An 18,322-nucleotide genomic window follows, 5' to 3' on the forward strand; every position below is an offset into this window, starting at 1 on the left:
ACAGGGTGGCCACAATTCCGGCCCCCTTACAGCCATTCCGGTCATTCCGACACTCTGAGCTGGATCCAGAACTTTACTGGATGGTCTTCTCCTCCATGTTGATGCCGTAATTGTTCTTGAGCTCGTTCAGGATGGGCTCGCACAAGCTCCACTTCATGGGGGCCAGGACGCCCTTCTCGGTGATGGTGCCGTCGAGGACCTGCTTGACGGCGACGGCGCAGGGCACGCCGACCAGCTTGGCCATGGCCGAGTAGCCCTTGGGGTCGCCGTACTCGACGAGGGTCGAGGTGCGCGTCTCCTTGCGGCCGTCGGCGTGCTCGATGCCGAACTTGTGCTGCAGCAGGACCATGTCGCGCTCCTCGCCCTCGTACTGCATCTTCTTCTCGAGCGTCGCGCACAGCGTGTCGAGCGGGTTGCCGCGGGGCGTGATCTGCTCGTCCGAGAAGATGCCGACCCACGCCAGCCCGGACAGGATGCGGCTCTCCTCCTCGGGCGAGTTGAAGGTCGCCTTGGACAGGATCGCCTTCTTGAGGTCCTCCTCGCTGGACGACGAGGCGCCCACGATGGCCTTGGTGGCCTCCCTCCAGGTCGTCGGCTTGGAGAGCACGTCCGAGGGCGTCTCGGTCAGGAAGCCGGTCTGGACCAGCGTGCGGATGAACTCGGGGAAGCCCTGGTAGCGGAGCGTGCCGCGGACGATGGTCTGGGCCTCGGGGATGCTGTATCGCTCGTTGTAGGGCGTCGAGTCACGGTTGGGGTAGGCGACGAAGGCGTAGCCCGGGTAGATGAAGTACGGCTTGGCGGCGCCCATGAGCTCCTTGCCCGCGATCTCGACCTCCTTGCCGTCCTGCCAGTACTTGGCCGTGTTGCCCAGGGCGAGCAGCACACCACGCGACGACCAGCTGAACTTGTATCCCAGGGGGTTGTCGGACGCCTCAGGGGCGGGGAGACCACCGCAGTATGACAGGAAGGAGGTGATCTTGCCTCCGGCCTGGTGGACCTCCTCGATGGTCTTGACGGCCCACAGGTGGTCGACTGCGCTGGGGTCAGCTATCCGAGCACCAGAAACGATATTCCGTACGCATGAGATTTGAGTGGGACATGTTCGGCCCATTGGACACCCTCATAAGTGGATGCCTGGCATAGTCCACGGGCAGACGCTGGTGGGCTTCACATGATATCGGGGTGCTGCTTACTACCGGGGTCGAGACCGATCTCGTTCATGACGGTAATGCCAGCCTCCTTGGCGGCGGCGTCCAGCTCCAGCATGGCCGGGCTGACATAGCTGGTGGTGACGACATGCTTCTTCTGGCGGATGGCGGACTGGATGACCTTGGCGTGGAAGGTGTAGGGGATCAGGGAGATGACAAGGTCGTGCTGGGCGACGGCGGCGTCGAGGGCCTGTGCGTCGTTGACATCGAGGGCGGTAGGCCGGGCGCTCTTGACGCCGGCGGAGAGCTGCTGGGCGGTCAGGAGGGTCCTGCAGGCTGTGTCGAGGCGGGCGAGGCCGTCAAGGTTAGCCTGGGGGCAATGGAAGGCGAGCAGACATACGAGCCTGGCATGGGATTTGGGGGAGTGCGGCGGCCAGGGTATGGTGGGAGTGGTCCAGGTGACCAGATGGGGCTGCGCAGGCAGAGACGAGGGGAGGGGACCGGAGGAGGATTTGCGTACCGACAGTAACCTGAACGCCAGATTCACTCAGAATGTCCAGAGTCGGCTTTGTGACGAAGCCGGCGCCGAGCATAAGCACCTTGCTGTGAGAGGTAGGCCGTGGGTTAGCCGACTGCCCCGCCTCATTCTCAAACCACCGCACGACACGGCACAGCACGACACATCATCACAAACCCGCCACGATGATCACGATCACGAGCAAGAAGGGGAACAAGCGAGGTCTGCAATCAGACAAGCAGGGATGAGTGAGAGGTGGCTGCTTGCGCGTTCCTGCGACACGAGATTACACGTACTGTTGGGATGCCATCTTTGCTGGAGAAATTCGTCTGAGGGGTGGAACAGGTTACGGGGACGGAGGGGAAGATCTGGGCTCTGGACAAGAGATCGTGTTTGTCGTCACACCAAGGAAGATTGGGTTGGTCGGTTGAATCGATTGACTTGACTGAGTAACTGATGTGAAAGCAGCGACCGGCAGTTTGGTTTCCACGTCCAAGCAAGGCCTCTGACCGCCACTGTAACTGCCACAGTACTTTGCCGTATGCCACGCGAGGGAAAACTTTGTGGTGACTCTTTTTTTCACTGTGACGACAACCCCACGATGCCGATAACGGCGGGTTTGCCTCAGTTAGCATCACCGATTGGCGACCCCTCATTTGGGCAGACGTTTGGTACGTACTGAGCCGGTGACTGGTCTCGTAGTGTGTGGGTGCGGGTGTGTGTACCTAGGTACCGCCGCTCAATCAGTCATCATTCTTGCACGCCCGCTCACTGATCCCTAGCCGAGCCAACCACCAGTCCATATTCATGCTTGCTTGCATCACAGATGTGGGCAGCGGAAAGCTACGTATGCATACGTACCGAACGGGCGCGCAGGGGCCACCTGGTCACCGAGCTGGAAACGACCTCAACCTCCACCGCTAGCGGGAGCGACGTCAAGAGAAAATTTTCGAACCAAGACCGCAGTAGCGAGCCCAGCGAGCCAGTGCAGTAGGCAGGGAGCCGACGGGGTTGCTCACAGGTACTCGCGCACGCACGCCTCGCCGGCGGGAGACTTCCGCACTACCGCCGCCCCTCTTGGCGCGGGCTCGCCCTCTCTGTGTCCTGTCCCTCATCATCAGTCAAGGCCCCTCCCTCTCCTCCATGCAAGAGAGCAGATCCCCACCTCCACCTCCATCGGCCACGCCACACCATGCCCAGCGGCGGGGCCCAGGGTCCCGGCCGCCTTCGAGGCACAGCACAGCGCAGCACAACAGCGCCGCAGAGCCAAAAAAGTATCCTTCCTGCGCCAGCTGAACAAGCAGCTCCTGGTCCCCCCCAAAGCCCCACCCCGACACATGGAAAAACCGGGGCGCACAGATACACACACCCAACGCCCAACCCACACACGCGCACAACAGCAACAACAACCCAGGGCCACCATCCCTGACGCAGCGCCTGGCCGGGGCATAGGGGTCGTTCAAACGGCAACCTTTCTCCCTCCTTCCTGGCCCCACACCCCTCCGCTCGCTCGCAGGGTTGGAGTCTGTTGTTGTTATTGTGTGAGCGGCTCTTTTCTGGGTGGTGCTAGCGGAGGGTACGGTACGTACCTTTCCCACACCATCCCACCCCACCCCCTTCACCCCTCCTGTTGCTCTCTTGCATTTCGCATGCATCATAGCATGGCATGGTAAGGGGAGGCCCGTCCGTGATCAACAAAAGGGAACGGGGAGCTAGGGCAGGAAAAAAACAAAAAAACGAAAGAAGAAACCCACACGCTGCCTTTATGCCCAATCAGCCACCACCACCACCACCACCACCACCCCACCCTACCACCCCACCCCTTTTGCCGTATCGAGCGACGTCTTTCTCTCTCACTCTCCTTGTGTGTCTGTGTCAGTGTGATGCGGGCGGTCGGTGCCGTCGTCAAGATTGATGGATAGAAAAAGACGCTGAGAAAGTTTCGACCGGGTTCTAGGTTTCTTGCCTTGCTTGCTGGGGCCTCAGGGAAAAAAAGAGACAGCCGCCATTCATCGCTTCTTTGGCGCCTCTCACTCTCTCTTGGACGACTCTGTGACATCAAGATTACCACCCACCCTGCCCCCGGTGCTTTGTTTTTTTTTTTTGGATCCGGCGGACTTGACTCGCCTGGACCGGCACTGCATTGCCGGTAATTCCATCAGGGCCAGACGTGTCTTTGGTATGGTTTGCAATCACCGTAGCTTTGGTGGGCTTTTCACAATGCAGAGCTTGTCACGATTCAGAAAGGCCGGCTAGCATGTTCAAGTGCCGTGGAAGCGCCAGCGGAAATATGAGTATGTAGCTTTGGAACTTTGTTTTACATTGGCGTGCCTTTTATAGCAGCGGGCTAGATGGGCTGGTCTTCTTTCGACTCGTACAATGAATTCCTCCCCTGCTGAACCACCCCCTTGCCCCCCTTCACCAGGTTTTCCATCCAGGTGGTAGTAAATCTTACAAATTCAGCAGTGTTGCTGGTTTGGTCTCTATATCGTAAAACCCGGGGTATCGAATCCGTTCCTTTGTAAAACCTGTAGCCTGTTGGTCCGTTGATCAGAACAAAAAGCCGCCCCAGTGTAAACTCCGTTGGCTTTCCCCGGAAAAACCGAAAAAAAAAAGAAGGAAAAAAAAAAAAAAACTAAAACAGTGAAGAACTCCAGTAAAATGCGGCTCATAATCGTATAATGCGTGATGGTTCAGGCTCGACTAGTCGTCGTCGGCTGTTTCGGCCTCGCCCTCACCATCTTCCTCCTCGTCGTCATCATCACTGACCGGTGGCTCCCAGGCATCTTCCAACTTGAGGCCCTTTCCAGTTGGTTGGTAGTCGAAGGATGCACCCAGGAGACCGCCCTCGCTGTGGAATGGTAGCTTCTCTGGGGGGTCGTATAGCCCCAAGCCAATGAGGATGTCTCCTTCCTCTTCCTCGTCGTTCTCGTCCAGCGATTGGAACGGGATGGACTCATCATCACCCTGGAGGGCTGGCTCTGGCTGCTGGGACTTGGGCGGGTCCTCGGGCGTAGGGGGAGCCCTGGGCTGCGAGGCTCGCCCAGTTTGCTGGAGAGTGCGACGTCGCCACATAGCTAGGCAAAGGCGGCGCACAGGAGGGTCCAGGCGTGAAGGAGTACTGGGCCTGTCCTAGAGTCGACGGCGGCATGTTGGCTGCCGCATCTGCGGCAGAGACGTCCCAACTAGGCGAGGAATACGTCTGGGGCATCTCATAGGTCGAGTACGGGAGGTTCAAGGGCGAGAAGGCCGACGCTGGGGAGCTGTATGCCGAGTAGGCGGCGGGTGTGGGTGGGAACTGGACGGGGGCGGGCGCCGCCGCAGGTGCGGCAGTACAGCAGTCCACCTCGCAGTACGACGGGAAGGGGTACTGGGTCGGTTGTGTTGATACAGGCGGCATATATGGTTGGGTCTGCGCCATGGTTGATGGGTGCCAGCTGACTGGCCGTGGAGCCTTCTTCACAGGCTCGTAGTAGCAGTTGCCGCAAGTAGTATCAGGACCAGGCGTGGGAAGGTACGGCTGGTCAACCACTTGCTGTGCTCGTTGGATGAAGGCCGGGTCGTTCATCATCGTCCGTCGACGTTGCTGCATGAGCGAGTTGCGAGGGCTGTTGCTGGCGCTGGATGGTTTGGCGACTCTCATAGTGTTTCCAGTGTGAGCACCGTTCGACCCCCTCGAATATCTCCTGCTGGCTGATACTGCCATTTGCCTGGAGAGGTCTTCGAGGAACGCATCGTGGGTGTACTGTGCAGGATAGGAAGGCACACCAGGGAGACTGGCTCCGACGAAGGAGTGCATCATCTTGATAGTTGTGTGTTTGTTGGCGAGGTTGTGCTTGATGTGTGTAGTGTTGACGAGAAAGGTAGGTTGGGAGGCATGGAGCGCCGTAGTCTATTAGTATATGGCATCGTGGTGGCTGTCAAGGCAGATCGAGGTCTCTGACTGCTTATTATGGAATGGGTCGGTCATAAAGGAGAGGGCGAGCGTTGAGACAGGGACAGGGAAGCAAAGGGGCCATGTGGAATGGTTCGAAGGATACATCGAAGCTAGTTTGGGCAGGAGTGACATTGCCGTATTGGCACGGAGAACAAAAGTAGTGAGATGGGGACGGGGCCATTTGGCATGTGGATGTCTAGGTGGGAGGTATCATGGGGTCAAGGGTGGAAGCGTCGGTTCGGGTCAAAGAGAGCTTGCATGCTGTGAAGGATTGGCCGCCTGCGTCATATCGACTTGCAGGGATGGTTGTTTTATGCTGCTTGTGTCCTAGCAGCATGGGGGACGGTAGGGCGACTGCCACATTCGGCACAAGGCCGATGGAAGCAGGAGGGAACAAGCGGACAAGCAGTAGCCCTGTCAAGCGTGGTGTGAGGTGAAAGCGGGCCAAGCTGAGGTGAACGATGTACCATAGCACACCCCGTACAACTTTACGTACCTTCTGCATCGGACAAAGCCATTAGGTTTGGCCTGTGTGTGCTGCGGTACCGAAGCCTGAATGTTGCTTGGAGACAGTTGAGTTTGGGCGGCCCAAAGCTGCGTACGCAAGCAGGAGGCAGGCCAGAAGCATACACAGGTACACCGAGATACCTGCGAGGCATCTCAGCCGCCCGTGCTGGTTGCAAAGAGCCGGCTGCCTGTGCAGCGAGCGTACATGGTAGCCCACAATCCGCGGTACGAAACAGAACACCTCTAGGTCGGTGTAAGACAAGTCTCGAGGGGGGCAAGCACGACGCGAGATTGCCTGAGCGAAAAGGCGGTAGGGTACTCTGGCGCGTGAGCAGTTTGGCGTATCCCTGAGGCTCACGATGTACACGGTACCGGTATTTCGTGGTTGGAGGAGCGACCCCAGTCGACGGTTGGATCTGGGAATGTTTTGATTGGAACCGGCCCCTGGGGATGGAGGAAACCCACATGCAGCGTGGTATGGGCCACCGGCTAGCCAGAGCAAGGGCTGCCGGGGCCAGGCCTGGCGCACCGTCCGTTCGGCACCATCAATTTGGCAGAGACCGTGTGAGGTGTGTCTGTCTGTGGGGTTCAGTCAGGCGGGCTGGGGGGGTACGGCGGTACAAGGCAAGGACGGCACTGGGCCGGGATGTCTAACGACCAAGGCGAAGAATGAAGCCGCTGGGCCTGAGAGCATTCTCGCGGCTTGGAGTCCGTCCTGAGGTGGCCCCACGTATCAGAACTCGAGACCGGCCCTGAGGAAGGTAGCCTTTGCCCAGTGGTGACACCGCCCTGCGAGCAAGGACAGGTGCGCCAGGCTGCAGAACTTCGAGACTTTTGAGCGCAGTGATCCATCCAAAAACGGCTGCTTGCAAGGATGCTGGCATGTGGGATGGCGGACAAGGGGAAAGACCCAGAAGCCCTTGCCCAGGCCCCAGGGGGGTTGCATCTGGGTCGGATGGAGTTGAGATGCAGATGCAGATGGGGACACGACAGTGAGGACTGGGACCTCGGGAATGGGAACGATGGGTTGGTAGGGGGGTGGGGCGTGCATGAGGAAGACGTCCGGGGGGGTGTGCGCTTTGCAACCTGACACCTCGAAGTCAGCGCGCCAGGGAATCGTCAGGCAAAGACAAGGAAATGAAACCCGTGCCAACTGGCCGCCCCGGCGTGAGACTTGTCGACGAACAGGGGGTCGGTGCAGTCATAGTGCCGTCGCATGGGTGTGCTCCTGGCGAATTCGATACTTTGCAAGGTTGGACGGAAGATCCCTTCGATCGTGGAAAAAGATCACCGGTTTCTGTTTTTACCACGTCAATGGTCGTGATGACTGGGGCCCCTGGGACTTGGGCCAAACCATAGCCCTGCGCCCTGACACCCAAACCCAGACCGACGACAACAACGCCTCGATGAGACTCTCCAGGAACAGGACTGTGGGCCACTGCACTGCACCGCAAAAGGCCGCAAGCCCGCAAGCAAGCCTCCGACGGTGAGCTGAGCTCATGAGGCAGGCCCCTCGCCGACATTGAGCCAGGACAAGGTCCAGGAGGGCAGGTTTTTCTTCCCTTCCCACGGTCGTATTGTAGTCCGTGACAGGTCGCTCGCGTCTTCATTTGCGAGGTGTGTTTCTCGGGGAGTCGGGAATTGCATAGTACAAAACGACACATCACCAGAGGAGCAATGTTGTCTAGGTGATGTCTGAGAGCACAATAGTGACCATCCTTGGAATATGCAACCTAAGCAAGTGCTGGTTGCGGGCTGGCGCCGTCGATGGGCTGGGTGGCCAGGATGATGATGACGGGCCGAGGGTCAGTCAGAGATGCAAGCCAGGAGATTCTCCTGGGCCCGCCTGCACCATGCACTGGCGCGCTGCGCAAGTGTGTACAAAAGTACGTACCCCCTTACTACGCAGTAGCTTTACGGGCCCTGCGACGTCGTAAGTTACGGGGCACGCCCCCCTCAGCCATCCTTGGGTGGCAACCTCAGCAACCTCGACGCTGTAGGATCGATGGGACCGGGTCAAAAATGCTGGCTGCAGGTGCGGTGCCGCTGCGGTGTCAGAGTGTGTGGGCTCGCTCTCGTGCTGGTCCCTTGGTCCTGCAGTCCTGGAGGAGCTGGCACGATGCACATCCCATCGGAGCACCTGACGCCCCAGGGCCTGACACACCACTAAGCGAGACGAATCTCCTCCGCCTGTAGGGGGGCCACCTAGTGGCGGGGCGTCACCTTGGTTCGGACTCAGTTGCCCACGCCTGCATGCGTCCATGATTGTCGCTCGTGTCCCTGGCCACAATTTATTACGCGTCGTGGGCAGGGCAGCCCAGGCCGCCTTTGCCGAGTCCAGTCTCCCATGTTGTGCGGCCGCCGCATGATGGAATGGTCAGAGGAGGAGCCCTTCCACAGTGGTGATGAGCTGGCCGTCTCGTGCTATCGTATTAGCCTGACAGGTCAGATCTCCCTCCTGCGCGTACCGTCCAGAACGGAGAAGAGAGCAGTTGCACCACAGCAAGGCGTACATCGTGCATTGCGCATTGGCACATAGTCCAGCAGACATGGACTAGCAGACACGCCGCCTTCCAGACGTGGAAGGCTGATGGCCGCCAAAGGCTTGCGTCGGGAGGCAGCATCGTCTCTGGGTGGGCCGGTGCGTAACAAACCACAGCGCAGGAAGTAGATTGGATTACCAGTGCGACCTACGGGGCCGACGTGCTCGTGATGCTTTTCGCCTCGCATCCCCCCGCTCGGTCGCAAAGCACGGGTCAGGCCAGGACGGGGCGGCTCAAGTGCAACGCTGGGTGTGCTTTTTCTCAGGGTGGATGGTCTCGGCTTGGGGGCTTGGGAGGGCTTCACAGACCCCGTCTCATTTAGGGGCAGGCGCGAATTGTTTCTCATAGACTTTCGCGATCCCGCAGAAATTACTGCGTAGTGTGATCATCGGCGCGAGGATTGTGGACTCGGCGGCTGAGGGAACAGAGGACCTGCCGGCAGGTGCGTACTGTGTGTACTGGGGCACGTACGGGGGCCACTGGACGTAGCGTGCTTGGTAGTGCGAGCCTGGTTGACTGGCCAGATTGGCGGACTGGGTGCGAATGCGGTGACAGAGGATCGTGCTGTGGGTGTGTCGGTGTGTGTGTTTGGTACGGTCCGGTATGGTTTGGGCGCGGAGGGCAGGGTAGGCAAGTCGCTGATCTGTCCGTGGTGCATGCCAATCCAGGCAGGTAGGCCCGAAGATGAGTCGACCAGGGGTCCGAGAGACACAGACCAAGCCACCAGAGTCGAGCCTGAAGTGAAGGTTGGAAAGTCAGGACGACAATCATCAGAGTCAGGCGCCGTCACACACCCGCCCGCCCTGGCCGCAGCATCAGCAAGGAGCAGCAATTCCGCCTAGGGTAGGTCCTGGCAGGGCAGGTATGAGCCGTATGGGATGCAGGAAGGGAGGGGGTGGGTGAGCGCGTTTCGCTGGCTGGGTTGCTACCCGAGGCGGAAATGGAATGGACCTGCACCTAAAAATGAAGTTCCAGGCGACTGGCCGCCTTCGTTTTTAGCGCTGCGAGGACTTGGCCGTGGCCGCCTTGCCCCTGCCAGCCTTGAAAGTTGAAGGCCCTGGAAACCTGCCCTGGGCGAGGGGCCGGCCAGCCAGGCGACGGACGAGGCGAGGCGTGCGTGCCCATGTCCGAGTTACTGCACCCACCAACCTACCTACCTACCTTGGTCATGTACCACTGCACCCCAGCCTGCCAGGTAGCAGCCGACAATGCATGTAGTGCTCCATACAACTGGCCTAGAGCATCCTGGGCAGTGACTGACATTTTGCCTGCTACGGACGGTGTGCCACCATTTTGTTTTTGAGTTCCAGTCTTTTCCGGGTCCGGCTTCCAAGCCACCGACGCTTACGCAGCACACACCTGCTGTACCGGACTGCATGTGCCACTGTCGCACGTGCTGCACTGAACACACTCACCCAACTCACCCACAGTCACCTAGGTAGCATGCACTATGGACTGTAGGACCCCAGGAAGCGGAGAGACATTCGCTTTGAGTGTATACACACACGCCGGGCGTGCTGCACAAGAAGTGTTCCAAGGTATTTTCCACGTCCCGCATGCCTTCCTCATTCGTCGGCTACCCAGGGATTGCTCGGCCCTTGACACACTGACCCCCCCTTTCCTTTTGTTACTGGAGCTGCCCCTTCCCACTTGCACTTGCACTTGCATTCGCGCCTACTACAGTACAGCAGGCCTGCCACCCTGCGCCTGCCGCACCGGCTGACCGGCCATTCCATTCCCGTCCCAGACGACCTGCTCTAACGAAACTTTCCTCAATCCTACGCATGAGCGACCCGACTACGTAAGATTGGGCCGGCTCAGGACCAGGATTGCCGCAATCGTTCAACACATTGTACGCAGTAGTGTCCCGTACCGCACCGCACCCTCCTGCTGCTCCTCCCTTCCTTTCCCCCTTCCCTCCCTTCCCAGGATGATGATTCCGCTGCCCCACCCCGGATAGCGACTTCCCTCCACCCTGGCGCCTGGCTTGGCCTGGATCACCACCCAGAGGCCAAGGAGGACCAATCAATATCGAGGGTACGTACCTCACGGCGTCGAGGTACATTGGATGTGCCGTCGCCAAATCCGTGAAGAGACATGACCATGACCTCCACACCTGGCTCCCCGCCCGATGCACCCACCTGCCGTAGCTTGCTGCCGTTGTCGATGCCATGTCGATGGCGATATTGATGGCGCTGGTGCAGTTGCAGTGTGCTGTAGCGGCTGCAGTCATTCCTTTTACCTCACGATCAGCGATGGGCCTGCCATCGTGCACAAAAGTACGTACATGTCGCGTCCGAGGCTCGAGCATGACAAGCACACCGGATGTGCTCCCTACCTGCGAGCCAGCCTGCACGTACGGCGCCTGTGCATCGACTGGTCTGTTTCCCTTGTGGGCTTGGTGCATCCATCAGCCATCCAACAGCACAAGACACGAGACCGGACCCGTCCCATCACCGCCTGGCCTATCCTGTCCTCCAGGCGTGTCCCTGTGGGCCAGGTCGCCGCCCTGCTGTCGCGCCTCCATCCGACGATTACTTGGTCTTGGTCCTGGGTTGGTCGCACACTTCAAACGGCAGTCTAAACTACTACTTAGTTTTTCGGAACACCACAGCCTGTTTCCGGTCCCTCCGTCCTGGGCCGTTTGCGAAAGGGGACGCCGCCAATCCTGGCACCGGCTCCAATATTCAGCACCTCCTCGCAAACCAGCAACCCAGCAGAGACCCGGGCCCGTTCTTTGAAACGGCAGCTGTTGGCTGGCTCACGAGTTGGACGGTCCCATCTTGCTTTTGCCTTTCCGGCGGCCTGAAACTGGTCGGCGGATGACAACCTTCGATTTGGTGCCCCTCCACCTCTGGCCCCTCCTCCGGGGTGCAACAATGCCCTGCGTGCAGTGTGCTGCGAGTCAAAGCTGACGGGCCGCATGATTACTCAGACGCTGTCGAGATCGCCCTCGCTGCTCGCCCCTGTCTGCTTTGGCCGCCTGGCCCTCAGCCCCCCAACCACCGGCCCAACCCAGCCAGGTTGCACCTGCTGGGGCTGTTGCAGGAGCGATGTCTCCGCGAGTATGCGCGGCAGCACTAAGATTCCGGGTCTTTCGCAGTTGTGTCAACTCTACACCATCCACGGATACTTTCGGACTCAGACCTGCATTGCCCACCGTCCAGGGTGGTCGACATGCCTTCCTTAGTTGAAAATGACTTGCGCCTCGAAACTCAAGCTGGCCCCGTTCTACACTGGCCTCTCGAGATCGATCCGATGCATTTCCACCTTGGCGGCCACCTGCCTTCTGCGAGACTAGTCAAGAGCAGACGATGGACGGGCCCATCATCGCTGTCGATTCTCATTAACCTGGTGACCAGTACAAGGGTAATGCCCTTGGCCCTCCGCGCGCTCGGCAGGCCATCGTGAGGTACTGTGAGTGTGTGAGTCGCACGGTTGGGCTTCCCATAGCGTCGATCCCCGGCGCAGCCTAGAAACCAAGGCTCCACCTTCGTCAACAAAGGCCCTCGATGCCTAGCGAGACGAGCGGGGAGTCTGACTTCGACCTCAAGTCACACTAATCAAATGCTCGACTCCCGGCTCTGCAACTACAGTACAGGCTTTATTAGTTTGCGGAGCACCAAGTTGTCGACTCTGTGCACGCCTCTCAGCCCCCGGCAAAACCGCAATCAAGGTCGGTAAGACCGGGGCCGGCCGGCGCTAGAAATCTTCAAGTGTCCAGGATCCTCGCGTGCGGTGGTTGTGTGTCCGGGACTCCTGGATTCGCGGCCCACTGGAAATTTCCCCAAATTGTTGGCTTATACCCAAGCACAAAGTCGGTCAGCAGCAACTCGGTGTCATCGCTCGCCCCAGCTGGCAAATTCGTCTCCCACAACAAATTAGACCTACAAAGTGGAAATACTGCATCACGGCGTCGACCATCCTGCCTCGGTAGCGGAGCCTTGTCCCAACCTTCCTCTCATTGGGCGAGCCAATCTACGGCCACTTTATACCCCTGTACAGTGGCCCACCCCCCCAGTACATGACGACAGGGGTTGATGCGGAAAGAACTCATCTGGAAAGATTGGAAGGTCGATCTCGAGGCTCGTCAGCCATACATCCCTGTCAAGCGCACCCTGAAACAAGGTACATAGGCTCCAGTACTACGGTTCCTCTTTCGATGCTTCACTTTTAGCATTCTGGTACCTCGGCCCATGCCCAGAGATGCCACCAGCTTCCGCGTCGCGGCTTCAGCCACAGAGTGCAGTCACGGCTGGGTGAAGCTAATGCGTGCCTGCTTGGATGCGCATCGGTCACCTTCGCTGCTCGATGGACTGTGATACCATACGATAGACTTTGACGTTCAAGGTCCCTGTCGGATGTCCTCCAGCAACCGATTCATCATGCTCGAAAGCTAGCCAAAAGAGACCAATCATAAACGTGTGCTGCGTACGATGCAGCCGCCCTAAAATGTCCTTCCGGCCGGTGCCATCGTCATGGGTTCACCTGGGCTGTGCCACGGGCCGCAGGATGGCTGGAGACTAGGAGGCGGGCCCCGGCCCCTGTCCCAGCTTTGACTGTTGAGTGACCAGGCCGCCGTTCGAAGGTGGCGTCTCGTGGTCCCGGCCAGATCTGATATCCCGTGTTATTGGGCAACGCCCGGTACCTCGCGTCGAATGCCTAGTGCCCTCGACAGTGACAAGCGACAGGGGGCTTGCTGCCAGAGGATCGAAATGCAGGGTATCGATTACCTTGCCGTCCTGATGGGACCTTGCCACCTTGGCAGACAGCCTGCCTGCACGCACTGCATGATTTTCTCGCGATACCATGTACTCATAATTTTGGTCGATTCCACGGCCACCGGGCCACGGTTCGACAGAGGCAATGTGATATGACTCTGACAAAGTTTCGACCCAGGTCTGCTGGACCACGGACGTCAACGTCAGATCGAAAACCAGAGTTGCCTCGGATACACATCTTGAATGAGTACCGCAAACTCCCCGGAATGAATTCAAATACCGACCGTTGCAAGGGAATTTGTACACCTCGGGAAGAGATCTGCAGCAATTTGTGCCTCATCTCGTCTTCGCTGTTCTTCGCAGAATTCATTACTGGAACGTCCCCCTTGCGTCCCTCACGCTGTCACAGATTTCTAGACCTAGCGGGTTGTCGGAGGATGTACTGACTCGCAGGACACGTCGTTCTGACTGGCAGTGATCTGACTGCCGCCCTCAGGCCAGGACCAGCGCACGCTGCCAGTATCCACAGAACAGACCAGCCTTAACACGGGTGCGTTCTCCAATATCACCGGCTCGCTCGGCGTGCGCTCAGAATCGCCGTCTCTGGGGCGCCGTGGACCCTATGCATGTTGCGCCTTGTGTTGCGGGCCCCCACACTGCACAGGCTGTAATTTTCAACCCTGTCGCATCCACTCACCAATGTGTACACCTGTACCTTAGAGTACGGGTTCTGCGGTCTATGGTTGTGGAAAATTACCGGATATTTCCCTGCGGATGCGCCGTGAATCGTACTGCCTCGAAGGTCCTCGCTCGGATCGTCACATCCCTCGCGCTGCTGATGGGCGGCTACGGCTGATGGCCTGGCCATTTCGGCGATCACACACCCATCTCCCATCGGTGGTTGGGCGAAAGCGTCACTGTGCCCTGCCTCGCTCCTCGCGGCAGTACTGCGGTGTCCAGAGACCTGGACACGAATGTGGGAAGGCTATTTAGAACCGGCCCAATTTCGCTCGCCTCCACGGGCAGCCAGCTACCCCACGGCGCAGTGGTCCAGGCTCCAGTTACGTACCGACCTGGTATGTCAGCCTGCCAGCCTCCTGGCCTATCGCGGCCGATGTCCGGGATGACTTCACTGACGTCTCACCAAAATGCACGCACGTCAATCGCCGCTGCGGCCCACCGCAAGCCAGGACGTTATCATGCAACTTAACCGACCCAGCGCTATGATCGGCGTTTTCGAATGTAGTTTGTAGCGCAGCGACGGCCGAGACGACACCCTGACAAACCGAGGGCTTCGTGCCGCATGCCCGCTCGACTTGATTGACACGACCGACCGCAGACGTGGAGGACGCCGGGAGGCTCCGTTGATACACCGAAGGCAATACACGGTAGAACCAAAATGTGCCCAAACACGCGTAATCGACCTACGGTACCCACGGTACCCAGGGACAGGCAAACATCATCCGGTGTCCAGCCACGCTGATCCGCCAACAACTCGGGTCTCGAACTTCCACCACTGGGAAACCACAAGCAAGCGACCTTGTGTTGATCCGGTGCCAGCCCAACCTCGCACCTCCATATTTGGCAAACCCTGGCTGGTACAGACTGTTTCAAAGCTTCGGCATCCATGAGGAATGCCTGGGCGTGTGCTCAACAGCCAAAGCGTGGGCTTGTGCGTGGTCTAATGTGAAGTGAGATCCCAACCGAGCAACCGAGCAGCACACTGGCGCTCATTGGGTTACCTAGACCGCCTTGGCCAACCAAAGGACTTAAGGGCGGAGCCCTGGTGATAGCAATCACTTCTCATCAGCGGCGACACATGATTCGTGCTAGAGCCGTCGTATGCAACATGGGCTGCGGAGCGCCGCAGCCTTGACTTTGGGGGACCAGGACTGCTGGCTCCCATGCTGTCTGTGGCTGAGAATATCGGACGACGTCCGCGGCGCAAAACTATCTTGGTCGAACCCTGTCATATCTCCGATGCCAGCGAGGCAAGCGGTCTGATCCTGCTGGATTGTCCATACCCCCCGATGCAGCTCATCTGCAATGCACATGGTGCACCTCACAAACCTTTCTCCGCCTTAAAGTAGCCTTGACTCCTCCGTCGCCAAGTTGTGGATGCGTGCGTAATCCGAAGACTGCCCAGAAAGGATACTTCGCCGCGGGGACTGAGCTTCCAAGCTGACCCTAGCTCGAACTCGAAACGACGCTCGACATTCCAGCATGACACGACAGTTGGCTGATGTCGTCAAGTGCGGCGTACTGTGAGGGCAGCCTAACGATAAATGAGAAACCCTACCTCTTTCGGTGCCGGGCTCCATACGTCTGCAAGGCATCAGCGTGATAATGGAACTGACCTGGCCATCCTGGCCGAATGAGAGCCTGTGAGTTTGCGATCAGATTCTGCTGCGTGCAAGCCATAGACACTAGGGCCAGCAGTGTCATCTGTGAATTCTACGCCTCGGTGACGCCTTTCAGCGTTGCAGCGGATTGTTAGGTATCGGGGTCGCGCTGGCTGGCTGACTGCCTGATGTTTTGACCCACGGAAGCAAAGGGATCGTCAGCCGTTCGGTACGACTGTCCAATCCTAGCCCAGGAGTACCTTGAGCATCACTCACGGCGACTCGCCCCTGACCCGCTCCGACCAAGTCGGCATGTCTCGACGCGGGTTTGCTGCAGCGGCATGGGTGGTGAGGCACATTTTTTAATCTATCATACCCCCTTTCTGCAGCGTCATCGAAACGGATGCCAGTTCTCGGAGCGTGAGGGGCATGGCTCATTAGATTTGAACGCTATTTCCGGCATACACGGAGTTTCGACGGCGCTCAGCGGGGAGCCACAAGAAGCCGCCTTGGGAGAGGCCGGTGGCCACCCACAGTTCGGATCAACTCCCATCCACAGCTCCTAGCCTCGAATGCACAAACTACGGTACACCGCTTGTTCCGTGGTTGCATGTTGGTCTTCCGTCGACCTTTGTTGTGACCCTCGTAATTGTGACATCCTGAGGGATGAGTTGGGTACTTTTGGCTGACGATCTCGCAGCAACCCTCGCCAACCTCAACACCAGTCGACTTATTAGGCCGAGACTTAGCCAGGCTGCCAGGTAGCTGCACGCTGTGACGCAAACCTCCTGAGCGGATTTTGTGCTCCATGTTCAACCAGTCGGTCAGGCTGCGGGCTAAAGAGCAAAGCCCACATACTTGGCTTTCTGATCATCAGTCTAGCCCTCCGCCTTCATGCAATCACACGACAGATCCATCTGCCTCCGGTTTCTTTCCCCCCAACCGGTTGTCCTGACTCAAACTCGAGTCCGATCAATCTGCAGGCAACATTTTGGACGCCAATCCTCTAAACCCATCCTGTTGGATCTTGGTTGTAGCAAGGTTTACGGCGAACCTGATTATCCTTTGGTCGTTCCAGTCGTCCCTCCGACAAAGCAGACCGTACAGGGTCCCCGCCACGAACGTGTCCCCGGCACCTATGGCGCTGTAAAACGCGCTCTGTCAGCTTTCATGCCCTCGTTCCTGATTGTGGACACTGAGCGGTGGGCCTTTCGCAAGTGGCAAGGAAAGGGAAAGGGGAGGGGCGTCCATACTCGACGACTTGAACAGTCGCACTGGGCTCTGGCGTGACGTTGAAGATTTGCTGAGTCGGGAGCGATTTGGCGGTGGCTCCCAAAGCTCCCCAAGTGCAACAGAGGATTGACCTATCAATACTTCAGTCTTGGTGTGACATGCGGACACTGGGAGGCGAGAAGGCTACTGTCAGAGACTACAGTTGAACTTACGCCCTAGGTGTCCGCGCGCATTCGCCTGTCAGACATGCCTCAGCGCTTGCGTATCCCTCGCCCTAGCCCTCCTAATCAGCTTTGGTGACCTCTGTCGTTACCGGCTGGCCTGGCCACGAGACACCCGTCCGACTCACCTCAGCCCAACTCTTCGAATAAAACACAACATCAGCCTCAGCGGCCAGCTCCCGCAAGCCCTGCCTCGCGGGCTTCTCGACCTCGACGCTGATGCGAGACCGTGGATAAGAGTGGCGCAGGTGTCGGATGCACTGGAGGCTCGTTTCTGGGATGCGACCCTGCCACTCCCATCTTCAGCCATGGCTTTTCGGCTGCCGAAGCGCGAGATATAAGCAGATCCTGCCTGCGCCCGACGCCTTCATCTTGATCCTACTGTCAGGCTTGGGAACCCGTCACGGACGTACCTCAAAGTGCCACCACATATTTGCAGCATCTTCGTCACGGAACGCGTCCGCAACGTTGACGAACTCGTCTGCCGTCATTTCGTCCAGACCGTTGTGATTCACGATAGTTCGCGTACCCGTCGCCTGGCTAGACATTATCCAACAGCTGGCCGCCTCTGACTGATCGTCTCGGTAGACACAGTGGCTCAGATCGATCAGCGAGTCTGGCCCGAATGATGACACCACTTTCGCGGTGGCTGATGCGTGGCGGTTGGGAAGCGTTGTGACGAGGTGGAGGGCGAGATCTGGTGGCGTTGAGAGGAACTGCTCCAGTACCTCGAGTGAGTTGCCGCCATTCCCACCTCGTCGGACTTTCAGGTTTGTGGCGCGTAGTTTGGCATCCTCTTCGGGATAATGGGGGACGCTGAAAATTGATCACAGGTGAGTGAGCGGGCGTTCGGTCACGTTGACCAACACGAGCGAGAGTCCCTCACCTGAGAATGGTGTCGATGTAGCACGCACCGACCATGACCAGGTGCTTCATCGTGGCTCTCTTAGCTGCAGCTAGGACTTTCCTTGACGTGTTCTTCTCGCTTTACTCTTTACGTGTTGCCTCGAGGTCTCGCTCAGCACCTGGCCCAGTTGTAGTGGATTCTTGCAAGTGCACGAGTTACGTCACAGACCGTTTATCTGCGGTTCTTACTACGGTGCATGTCAACTGTATGTAATTGGAGTGAGTCAGAGGAAACAAACGATATGCC

General features: G+C 58.5%; 4 protein-coding genes across 4 annotated transcripts; all 4 read right to left on the reverse strand.

Moving 5' to 3' along the window:
• Nucleotides 1-73: 73 nt before the first annotated feature.
• On the reverse strand, nucleotides 74-1,975 carry INS49_014709 (uncharacterized protein; the record flags this gene model as incomplete). The annotated part of the gene is made up of 4 exons (XM_043175399.1): nucleotides 74-1,032; nucleotides 1,194-1,484; nucleotides 1,669-1,751; nucleotides 1,962-1,975. 4 exons carry the CDS (start codon nucleotides 1,973-1,975, stop codon nucleotides 74-76), a joined length of 1,347 nt encoding a protein of 448 aa, XP_043020356.1.
• Nucleotides 1,976-4,368: 2,393 nt separating this feature from the next.
• INS49_014710 (uncharacterized protein) lies at nucleotides 4,369-5,467 on the reverse strand (the record flags this gene model as incomplete). Its single annotated transcript, XM_043175400.1, has 2 exons — nucleotides 4,369-4,703; nucleotides 4,762-5,467. The coding sequence occupies 2 exons, from the start codon at nucleotides 5,465-5,467 to the stop codon at nucleotides 4,369-4,371; spliced, it is 1,041 nt and encodes a 346-aa protein (XP_043020357.1).
• A 3,499-nt stretch (nucleotides 5,468-8,966) lies between these two features.
• Nucleotides 8,967-10,885, reverse strand: INS49_014711 (uncharacterized protein; the record flags this gene model as incomplete). The annotated part of the gene is made up of 2 exons (XM_043175401.1): nucleotides 8,967-9,216; nucleotides 10,698-10,885. 2 exons carry the CDS (start codon nucleotides 10,883-10,885, stop codon nucleotides 8,967-8,969), a joined length of 438 nt encoding a protein of 145 aa, XP_043020358.1.
• A 5,802-nt stretch (nucleotides 10,886-16,687) lies between these two features.
• On the reverse strand, nucleotides 16,688-18,105 carry INS49_014712 (uncharacterized protein; the record flags this gene model as incomplete). The annotated part of the gene is made up of 6 exons (XM_043175402.1): nucleotides 16,688-16,859; nucleotides 16,969-17,079; nucleotides 17,161-17,222; nucleotides 17,298-17,456; nucleotides 17,583-17,985; nucleotides 18,056-18,105. 6 exons carry the CDS (start codon nucleotides 18,103-18,105, stop codon nucleotides 16,688-16,690), a joined length of 957 nt encoding a protein of 318 aa, XP_043020359.1.
• Between the last annotated feature and the right edge of the window lie 217 nt (nucleotides 18,106-18,322).

Source organism: Diaporthe citri, assembly GCF_014595645.1.
Source record: "Diaporthe citri strain NFHF-8-4 chromosome Unknown scaffold_8, whole genome shotgun sequence".
Classification (NCBI taxonomy): Eukaryota; Fungi; Ascomycota; class Sordariomycetes; order Diaporthales; family Diaporthaceae; genus Diaporthe; species Diaporthe citri.